This window comes from Liolophura sinensis, chromosome 11, assembly GCF_032854445.1.
Source record: "Liolophura sinensis isolate JHLJ2023 chromosome 11, CUHK_Ljap_v2, whole genome shotgun sequence".
Lineage (NCBI taxonomy): Eukaryota > Metazoa > Mollusca > Polyplacophora > Chitonida > Chitonidae > Liolophura > Liolophura sinensis.
This window is the reverse complement of record NC_088305.1, coordinates 13,410,672-13,422,919: the sequence shown is the minus strand read 5'-3', so window position 1 is coordinate 13,422,919 and position 12,248 is coordinate 13,410,672. Positions and strand designations below refer to the sequence as shown.

The following is a 12,248-nucleotide window of genomic DNA, read 5'->3' as shown; positions in this document are numbered from 1 at the left end:
TTGCTAAATGCAGTTTATTAGACGTTACGGGCCTAGAATTTACGGGGGCTGTGTTGTCATCACATGTAATATACAATCACATCATACTTTCAACCAATCTATTTCAACAGGACAGAAAACCGCGTTAGGAAAAAAAACACATATTGTCGACGTCAGAAACAAACTCGTGACCAAACTTGCACTTTGATGATTGAGATAATTATGTACAGAACAGTCAGTGTAAACGCAATGTTCTACATCGGTTATGTGCCAAATACAAATTCTCAAAGTGTCCTAAAAATTTCGTTCAAAAGAAAGTATGGTCGAAGGTAAAACTTGGCCTAAACAAAAACAATTCACACTCGGCTTTACAAGGACATGAAGGCCCCATGGCATATCCGTTTACCTTTCAATTTCGCGGCCAACTTCACATCAGCTAACCACAAGTAGGAGTCGAAATAGCACGAAGTCATACGTTAACAAGTGCATCCCAAGAATGAGTGCATTTAATAGGCCCGATACAGGTCATAGTAACCATGGGGGAAACATAGTCGCACCGGGACACGCTTAGCTTTGTGTAATTCGGGGTACTATATACAACCATAACTAATGCCTTTTCAAAAAAATGTCTCTTAAATGCCTACACTTCATAGCAATGTGCAATCTATTTCACTTCATCTTAAGTTTTTTTACTATGGTCTATGGACCATAAGCATATTAAACGAAAAGAATCAGCAGCCTCTGAAGAAGAAGAGAGCTCAGAAATCGGAGTCCGGAGAGCCCGGAGTCCATTAGTCAGCATCCTACATCAGAAACTTGTTAGCCACAAGGTTGTTCGTAAAATACTTCTTTTATTAAATAAAAAGTCTGTGGCTAACAGGTTTCTGATGTAGGATTCGGCTAATGGACTCTGGGCAGATTTCTAAGTAATAAACTGTTAAAGTTCTAGTAACGACAATCTGTTAATAAAATGTGCTCATTTATGCCCACTTCACGACTTGTAGTACTATATATGCTCACTTCACGGCTTGTAGGACTATATATACCCACTTCACGGCTTGTAGGACTATATATGCCCAGTTCACGGCTTGTAGGACTATATATGCTCACTCCACGGCCTGTAGGACTATATATGCTCACTTCACGGCTTGTAGGACTATATATACCCACTTCACGGCTTGTAGGACTACACATATCCACTTCACGGCTTGTAGGACTATATATGCTCACTCCACGGCCTGTAGGACTATATATGCTCACTTCACGGCTTGTAGGACTATATATACCCACTCCACGGCTTGCAGGACTATATATACCCACTTCACGGCTTGTAGGACTATATATGCTCACTCCACGGCCTGTAGGACTATATATGCCCAGTTCACGGCTTGTACGACTATATATGCTCACTCCACGGCCTGTAGGACTATATATGCTCACTTCACGGCTTGTAGGACTATATATACCCACTTCACGGCTTGTAGGACTACACATATCCACTTCACGGCTTGTAGGACTATATATGCTCACTCCACGGCCTGTAGGACTATATATGCTCACTTCACGGCTTGTAGGACTATATATACCCACTCCACGGCTTGTAGGACTATATATACCCACTTCACGGCTTGTAGGACTATATATACCCACTCCACGGCTTGTAGGACTACACATATCCACTTCACGGCTTGTAAGACTATATATACCCCTTCACGGCTTGTAGGACTATATATACCCACTTCAAAGCTTATAGGACTATATATGCCCACTTCACGGCTTGTAGGACTATATATACTCACTCCACGGCTTACAGGACTCTATATACCCACTTTACCGTTTACCAGTCTACCCACTTTAGACTATATACGACTTCACGGCTTATAGAACTCTATATACCCATTCCACGGCTTGTAGGGCTATATATGCTCACTTCACGGCTTGTAGGACTATATATGCTCACTCCACGGCCTGTAGGACTATATATGCTCACTTCACGGCTTGTAGAACTATATATGCCCACTCCACGGCTTGTAGGGCTATATATGCTCACTTCACGGCTTGTAGGACTATATATGCCCAGTTCACGGCTTGTACGACTATATATGCTCACTTCACGGCTTGTAGGACTATATATGCCCAGTTCACGGCTTGTACGACTATATATGCCCACTTCAAGGCTTGCAGGACTATATATGCATACTTCATTGCTTGTGCAGAATTGTATATGACGACTTCACGGCTTGTAGGACTATATATGCTCACTTCACGGCTTGTAGGACTATGTATGCCCATTCCACGGCTTGTAGGACTATACCTGCCCACTTCAGGGCTTGTAGGACTATACATGCCCACTTCACGGCTTGTAGGACTATATATACGTACTTCACAGCTTGTAGGACTATATATGCTCACTTCACGGCTTGTAGGACTATATATGCCCATTTCACGGCTTACAGGATTCTATATACCCACTTTACCGCTAGTAGGACTATATATACCACTTCCACGACTTGTATGACTATATATACTCACTTCACGGCTTGTAGGACTATATATACCCACTTCAAAGCTTGTAGGACTATATATGAACACTTCACGACTTGGAGGACTGTATATGCCCACTTCACGACTTGTAGGACTACATAAACCCACGCCACGGCTTGCAGGGCTATATATGCATACTTCATTGCTTGTAGGACTACATATTCTCACCTCCCGGCATGTTCGCCAATATGTGTCCATTTCTCGGTTAGTAAGACTATATATGCTAACTTTCAGGCTTGTAGGATGATTTGCCCACTTCACGGCTTGTACAACTGTTTTTTGGCCCACCTCACGGCTTGTAGGACTATACATATTCACTTCACCGCTTGTAGGTCTGTATACGCCCATTTCACGGCTTGTAGGACTGTGTATGCCCACTCCACGACTTGAAGGACTGTGTATGCCCACTTCACCGCGTGCAGGATTGTATATGCTCACTTCACGACTTGTAGGACAATATATGCCCACTCCACGGCTTGTAGAATTATTTATGCCCACTTCACAGCTTGTAGGACTATATATGCCCACTCCACGGCTTGTAGGACTAAATATGCCCACTTCAAGGCTTGTAGGATTATAAATACCTACTTCACAGCTTGTAGAACTATATATGCTCACTTCACAGCTTGTAGGACTATGTAGGCCCAGTTCACAACTTGTAGGACGATATGCCCACTTCACTGATTGTAGGACTATACGTTCTCTCTTCACGACTTGTAGGACTATATATTTCCTCTTTACGGATTGTAAGGCTATATATGTCCAGTTCAAGGCTTGTAGGACTATATATGCCCACTTCACGGCGTGTAGGACTATAAATACCCACTTAACGGGTTGTAGGACTATATATTCCCTCTTCACAGTTTGTAGGGCTATATATGCACGAAATTTGCCCACTTCACTTCTACTGGGTGAATAATTCCTATCCGCATCGTGTACAATGCGTTGTACAGATTCTCACAAGTGAAAAGTAGATGAATGCATTTGAATGAATCCGCTAGGGTAAACGAGGTCGAAGGTTCGAAACATGCTGCAGATGGTTTCACTTTTGCTCGAAGTTGGAAGATTTGTCATGGAGCTGGAATAGGGAAACACTTTGATCTAGCCTTCCCACCCATGAACTTTACTGACGCCATCACAGACAAATTTTTCTCAACGGCGTAAATCACTACATGAATTACACATAAATAAAATTTGTGGCGGAAGCACGAGGCAGGGTCATAGATCTCTGATGACAAGCCTATATATATATATTTTCCCTGTAGGAGTCCGAATTGCCTAATCGTAACCCACTGCTAACAAACTCAGGCTGACTTTTAACACTTGTGAAAAGGTCAAATGTGATAACTGACTTTTACCTTTATAATTCCGTGTAACTATATTTGGACATTGATAGATAGCGTAATCAGTGGTGGTTTCGTGGACTGAGAGAACAACAGGGAACCAAACAGTGTCGGCCAATCCACAGAGCCATGTATACTTAATGCAAAATGTATCCGGTGAGAACTTGTTCAGTATCGGATTGTTACCTGCCCTTTGCCTTTACTGTCATTTATTTAGAGCGATTTTACCACTTTGGACAATAAGCCTATTCAAAACCTATTCTCACAAGTGAAAAGTGCGTTTGATTGAAATGGAGGGTGTTTCATATTCATACATTTTAACGAAAACATAGATTCTGCGTCATTTCGAATCAAAGCATGGAATATAAAAAACACAGGTGTACAATAATTGTCATCGTTACAGGAGAAGAAAATTTAATACCAGTGAAATACCACTGAAAAGAGTATGCATTTCCTCACAGGTGCATGCCATAATAAATTCTAATATGTACCTCAAGTTGAAAAATTATAAATGAAGTCATCGCCAAAATACGCTGTGGGTGACTCCGTTTTGCCTAAGAACTTGTCCTGAAGTCTTTTGTGTTGGGAGGAGAATTGCCGTCGGAAACCGCCGAAATGCAGTTCGTACATCTTCGGTAGAAATCTTCTTCCCAGAAGGTAGCGAACAGTACAGTTCGTTTTCCGCTTGACGATCGGAAATCCGGAATGTTGGACGTGGGTTTCGAGTTTACACGAACAATCCGGCAGGTTTAACAACTCTCATTGGCTGAGAGGCAACACACCCCAAGCATAAACTACAGGGTGTTACAGGGTTAAAGATGGAGGACGCGATGAACTCAGCGATTTATGCCAGCTTTACCGTTTTCAGACTTTACGTGTACGGCGAGGAAAAATCGCAAAATTATGCAGCAGGCACCACCGGATAGAAGAAAATATGCTCTTTTCAGCCTATAGTGTCATTGTTTTACGTTTTCTCCTCCTTTATATAAAAACTAAAATGTGGTAACTGATTAAACATTCTTACATGCACACCTTTATATCAAAAGAGCCAAACATGAAAATACAAGTCTGGTACATTGTATTTAATATAGATTTCTTTTAATCCGGAACTCAACCACATCGTTCGGGGTGAACCACTGGCCAAGTAACTACCAAGTAACTGGTCAACTTTCTCATAGGAAACTGTCATTGGCACAACAGGCTAAACAATATATAACAAGTACTATCGTCCGTTTCTTGCCTGCCCGGTGCATGGGATTAAACACCTAGTCAGGCAACCGCGCGATCACTACAAATCTCTGATATATCAATACGCATTGCGTATAAAAAATGGTTTCATATGAAACTTCAAAAGTCCTCAAAGGTAACGTCATATACACATCACTGTGAAAATTTTAGGGTCAGCTCGATCCAATTTTTCAGGGTCACAGGCAAACTGACCCTGAAATATAGGATCGGAAAATAAGGATCGAATGGTAACAATAAGGGTCATTGTTCTAAACAAGACAGATTTTTAGCGGTTGAAACAGGACACTGACACTAAATATTTGGGATAAGTGACCCTAATATTTGGAGTTGGTCATGTCTATACCCTGAATATCAGGGTCTGACCCTAGTTTTTTCTGGTAGTTTTGACCCTTTTCTCTTAACAGTGATGTTTGCATAAAATCTTTACACCACACCTCTAGTTCCTTTAAATAATAACTCTGAAAGCCTAACGTTTGTATATTTTATGAAAATAGACAAAAGTCAGGCGACTGACGAAAAGAGAAGTTTTTCTTTATCATAATGCTTTACTAACGTTTCAACATCAAATATAGCCCCAGAAAGGAGCGCATATGTCCTTCTGATGAACTCTTCAAAATGAGTAACTTAGAAGAAAATTATTGAAGAATATTAATCGCAAGGTGGGTTTTTAACGCCGTATGTATTATAAACTGTCGGATATGAATGATTTTTAAACATTTTGTAAAAGTTAAGACAGTTGGGCTATGTAAGAGCAAAGGTTCAAATTGTCACTCAGGTAAACAGACTGCATGATAATTACCTTCCTTTGGTGAGATTAAAAAATAAAAACCGGATTTTTAATGAAATTTAATACTACAGCTTTATAATCACAATCACATACTTTTGCGAAGAACCACAGAACGTTTGAAACACGCCACAGGTTTCAAATGTTTTGAGTGATATATATTGTGCAACTTACCTTTACCAGTCTAATGTCGACTTAGGCTCCTACACAAGAAAGGTCTGTGTCCAGACAAGACATCCTGTCGTTCACGAGTCACCGAAACTCTGGGTCGGTCACGTGACATGGAAACTGCCAAACCACACAAATAAACAGTGCTCTGTTGAACTCAGTACAGAATTATCGCCGTCAGAGACTGGTATTACATCTTTGTACTGGAGGATTTAGAAATGGAAATGTAGCAGTAGAGTCAAAGTAAGGCTGAGAGGACGTAATTTACAATACAGCCAAAGTATGAGTGAAAGCACGTGATTAACAATATAGTCAAAGTCAGGGTAAAGGGACGTAATTTACAATATAGACGAAGTAAGGGTGAAGAGACGTAATTTACAATACAGCCAAAGTAAAGGTGAAGGGACGTAATTTACAATACAGCCAAAGTAAGGTGAAGTGACGCAATTTAAAATACAGCCAAAGTAAGGTGATGTGACGCAATTTGCAATACAGCAAAGGTAAGAGTTGAAGGGACGTGATTATCAATATAGCCAAAGTGAGAGTGAAACATTCCCCTACATCAACCCTGATTTAGACGTAATTCACAATACAGCCAAAGTAGTCGTAAAAATATATGCGTCCACATTCTTATACCAGCCGTCAACCAATAGGGACGTCCCAGGTCAATAATCGCAGGGCCAATTCCCAAAACGGCGTAGGCCCATAACACAAACCACCAAAGAACTAGGAGAATATATATAGTACGAAATAGAACGGAATCATGCATAGAGAAGCCGTCAGCAGTTTTCAACGATGTCTGGAAGACGCGAGGTATGTTCCAGGTGACGTAGTGAAACCTCAGTCCGCCTCAAAATCATGGAGACGTAATTTCACAACACAGCCAAAGAAGGGCGAAGAGATGCAATTTAATAACACCGCAAGCAACAGTGAAAAATCCCCCACGGCATCTCTCATTGAGACGTAATTTCACAATACAGCCAGAGTAAAGGTGAAACATTTAACTACCTCAACGCTGATTTAGACTTAATTTTACAATACACCGCAAGCAAGGGTGAAAAGTACACCACTCCAGCTCTTAAAGAGATTTAATTTACAGCCAGAGTAAGAACGAAGAGACGTCATTTCGAAGTGACAGTGTCAAGTTCCCCCATCTCAGCTCTCAAAGAGACGTAATTTCACAATACAGCCAAAGTAAGAGGGAAGAGATGTACAGGTAATAGTAAAAAATGCCTTACCTCAACTTTCATGAAGTCATAATTTCATAATATAGCCTAGGCGAAAAGCCCTCACATCAACTCTCAAAGAGACTTCATTTCACAATACAACAAAAGTAAGGATAACAAGTCTCCACTTCATCTCTCATGGAAACGTAATTCCACGATGAAGTCAAAGAAAGGGTGATAAACCTTTATCCTAAGTCATGATACCCTTATTTTAAGAGAGACATGAAAAACCTGCACAGTATAACTCTCACCACGATGTGTAGCCGCAAATTTGACACCACCTAATTATACCTAAGTCAAGTGGTGTGGTTGGGGTCGATGCTGTTAACGCCTTTTTAAATCTACAACCGTCGGTAGGCCGGTGGTAAGCGGCGCGACGAAGGGACTGGAGCAGAGGGTTTGCAATTTACAACTTTGATATTTGTTAATGGAACAACGTTTGTTTTTCAATAAAAAAAAGGCGTGTAAAAGTCCAAGGCGACGGCGGTCTCGTTGATGAATTTTATTTGTAGCAAAGCTGGCTCCCTTGATAAAGTGACCTTTAACCCCTTGACATTTAGAGGGTAGCTCACGTCCTCATTGCCACGTGAACATTGAAGGTGAACACCTGATGCAGCCGTCCATTGGCTCAGTGCCTTTACCTCTATACAACATCCACTGGTGTACATGAATATACCGCTGTCCGATCCAGGATATAGCATATAGGCTCGTACATCTACTGTTTCAACAATTACCGTTATTCTAGATGTCAAGCGAAGGTTAGGTAGATGGGTTCATTAATACACCCTTCGCCATCCCCGGCCTGTCCCGACCGGTGACAAAAAAGCCTTCTCGACAACCATCTAAAGCAACAGTTCTTTGATCAGGGTAAAAGATCAAAGCCGACATTAAGGTGAAGATTTCGTCCCCATGGTACATAGGCCTGGGGTCACGACGATCTCAATTCAAAATGCAGGGTTGAGACGCCAATCCTAATAGTTCCAGTCGCTATCCGGCGTAAATAAAGAGGCTATTCAAGACATTTGTTCGCAAAAAATCCAATAAGCTAATCAAATCAAATTTTATCTGCTCCCTATGAATTGCTCAAATTATTGCCTATTAAAAAATTTAAGACTTGTACCTGTACAGTTTATAGTGGTAAAATAATTCTAGATTTTCAAAATATTATAATGCAACCCAGATTATAAACTTTACGAAATTTATAACCTATTTAAAATGCAACGTGCACAGCACAGGCTGGTATTTTTAGAGATACTTATTTGAGCTATTGTCAAAAAATACGACAACAAAAATTCGGGTTGATTGGCGTTTACCGATTTTTTTCTGCCAACATTTTAAGTTACCGGTATATTCTCTTTAAATAAAATTTCATTTCCCACTGTCATCCCCGTGATACATCCCCTGTCATACATGCGTGATATTGCATGTATAACAAAACTTAGGCCGTTCATTCAGCATACCAGCCTATCTAGGGACTTCTTTTCTCTTGTTTTGTTTTTCTTTTTGACGAATGGATAGATGACTAGGCTGTGTTGATCGGAAATAATACATGGTTAAGTTCCTTGTACCGGTCGCTGTGAGTTCAAGTCCAGCTCATGCTGGCTTCCTCTCCGGCCGTAAGTGGGAAGGTCTGCCAGCAACCTGCGGATGGTCACGGGTTTCCCCTGGGCTCTGCCTGGCTTCCACCCAACATAATGCTGGCCGCCGTCGTATAAGTGAAATATTCTTGAGTGCGGCGTAAAACACCAATCAAATAAATAAATGAATAAATCCTTGATACCGGATTTATTTATTTTTACCCATTCCATATTAATTAAATACTGTCATTAGTTTGTCAAAACAACCATTATTTGCTAAGAAACCCTTTGAAATTCACTGAAATAGTTTTACCATAATGATGAAGAGTGAATATATATTGGGAAGGCCATTTTTAGAATGTTAATATAATTTGGCCACAATATCAACTTATATAGGCCATAAAACACTCGAAGAAAACTTGTCAGATTGGTCACTAAAGTCTAGAGATATACACACTTTGACGTTTGGGCGGAATGGCCTCCAGGCCTTCAAAATAGCAATTTTCTTTTTTCCTCAGAAATTGTTTTCTCTGCAGATCATAATAGGTCATAAGACGACAGGAGTTTAAAAAAAATGGCCAAAAATTGAATACTGAATTTCATGAAAGTGGTCCATTTCTGCAACCAATTCATGAATTGCAACCAAATCAATCTACTGACTTCTATACTGCTACAGCATTAAGACATTCTCAAACATAGTCTGAGCACACCTCAGACGTGAAAAAGTTTATCATTTACTTGCCAAAGGGCAGCAGTTTACCAATTTGAAAATTTTGTGAATATGGTGTGAAAGGCTAATCGATTAGGTACATAAAGATATAGACAAAACGGAATAAGGTAGTTCGTTCGAAAGGAGTATTGCACTTATATTCCAGGATACCGCTCAACCAGTATGGACATTTCAGAGAAATACTCACAAGGATAATTCCCAAAACGACGTTTAACCAAAACAACTCAAGGACTAAAAAAGTAAATGAAGGACGAATATGAAATTGAAACCGAATCATGCAATCAGAAGCAGTCAACACTTTTCAGTGATGTTGGAAAGACACAAGGTATATTCTAGGTGACCGAGTGATTGAGTGAGTGCTTGGGGTTTAACGTCGTACTTAACAATTTTTCAGTCATATGACGACGAAGGAGTACTTTGAGTGCATGTAATGTGCCTCCTTGTTGCAGGACGGATTTTCACCGCTCTTTTGTCTAGTTTTGCTTCAATGAGACGCCTCACCAAGGCAGTGGTTGCACTATACCGCTCATGCTGAACGCCAAGCGAGGAAGTTACATCTTCCTCTTTTAAGGAAAAGGTGTGACTCAATCCAGGATTGACAAAGGATCTACCGCTCCCGAAGCGGACGCTCTACCAACTGTGCTATCGGGGCCGGTAGGTGACTGAGTGAAATAAGTAGCCCCGGGTTAAGCGGAATTAGACACAATTATAAAGCAGAACGTCAGAGATTCTGAACGCTCTGTCCATATTTACTTACAAGAAAATTATTTTCAGTTTAGGGGCCTCCGTGGCTCAGTTGGTCGCATAACACACCAGATCTAACAAAGGCTACACTGCAAGACATGTAGACTCCATGCATAATCTTACGAGCTAAGAATCAGCTTGGCTCTTCCCCTTACAAGATTGCCTGGGAGTTCATTCAGTGATGAATTCTGGTCGCTTTTTTAAAAATCTCAGTGTAGTTGACGAAATCCCAACCTTCAGACTGTCAATGCATTTTTTTGGCTGAAGTCACTTTGCAACATGTTTTTGTACTACATGTCACTACATGTCAAAAGTTGACTCTTCCAGTTGATTCTGGGTAGCTCAGATGCATATCAATGAACCAGTCAAGACCGCACTCGTCCACAGCCCTTATGGCGACGGTCGTAAACCGGCAATAAATGTCGGCAGCGAATGAGCTATGATTGTATAACCACATGGTATGGAATACCCTGTACTTAAACAGCCATAAGAAGTGCCCTCATGGATCATATGTAGCCGACTTAGAAACACCACGAATTCAGTGTCAAAACGACAATTTGTTAAGGTACAAAACCGGAAATTGGTCTTTACTGACGTAATGTGTACACAGTTTTTGTCATGCATGAAAGTTTTTGTTACATTTACACAATATAAATATTTTCTTGAAAGTGGAGATGCTTTCAAAGCTAAAGAATGAAGATACGTAAAGCTTAACAATATTAAAGTAATGGCATTAACTTAGCTTTCTTTTTTTATTTAGATTTAATTTCAGTCTTAACACTTAGGAAGGCGGATGTGTGGTAGCACCATTTGTATAGCATAACGCTTAAACATTTAAATAGCGATTTAGTGAATACCCAATGAGGAAAATTTCAACAGAAGATTAACACGCATGACAAAGAAGCAAGAGAGTGGAATATCAACAACATACAGGTGAAACTGGAATAAAGCACTAAGGATAGTATAGCGGTTAGAATCAGAGCAGCGACGACGTTGTTACTTGGCAAATACGTAACTGTTGTCGATTTACCAGATTTAAAATTTATTTCACTGGTAAAACGTTCTTACCAAGAATCTTTTACTTACACCACGGCGGTCATGTTTCTACGCGCACGAAAGGGGGTGTGTGTGGAATAAATTGCGGCACTTCACAAGGTGTTTGACAAACCTCGGAAACTTCATCCGAACTGGAGACTGCTGGATTCGAACGTGCGACCTCGAGCTGCTGTTTAATGCCGTACTGTAGAATCTATTTATTAGCCTGCGGCTATAAGGACGCTGCTGGGAAATGATTTATTTATTTATTTGATTGGCATTTTACACCGTTCTTCTTTTATGAAACGAGCAAGAAAAACACCTTTTTTCAAAATGAATAATCTGTACAAACAGTTAAGGCGAATGGAGGCTGGGAACCACAACAGTTTTGAGCCCTGTGATATATGTCTACATGAGGTCATACAGCTACTTCTACCGGATCAACTTTACTTAACCCAGGCGACTTAACCTGGGTTGAACAGGGTTTTCTGTCCGCCAGCGATCAGCTGATCGGTGTGTACAGATACGACTTACCTGGGAACAGGGTAACCCGAGGGGTCTCCTTACCCCTAGTCATGCCTCACACTTGGCACCTTGAGAAGAATAGCCTAGCCGTTATCCCAAATTCGTTATACCATTAATGAGGTAAGGGTCAATGACATGCCATTTTATGTACGTACACAGGTACTGCACTCTGGTCCTCTGTACATACTTTCCACTAGTAAGAATAGACCCTGGTGCGTATGGAAGCCATTTTTTTTTCAAGTGACCGCTTTGACACTCGACAGCTTCAGGCAACTTTTTTCAGGCAACCTGAGATTATTGTTGTTGTTGTGTTTTTTTTACATGTAAAACTACGGTTTATAACAA

The 12,248-nt window shown here is 40.6% G+C and overlaps 1 protein-coding gene across 1 annotated transcript in view; it reads right to left on the bottom strand.

Annotated features, from left to right (window-relative positions):
* Window positions 1-11,955, bottom strand: part of LOC135478096 (inhibin beta A chain-like) — a 93,184-nt gene extending 81,229 nt beyond the window's left edge. The window contains exon 1 of the mRNA XM_064758367.1: window positions 11,913-11,955. Coding sequence (XP_064614437.1) covers window positions 11,913-11,955 — 43 coding nt within the window. The remainder of the gene's footprint in view (window positions 1-11,912) is intronic.
* Between the last annotated feature and the right edge of the window lie 293 nt (window positions 11,956-12,248).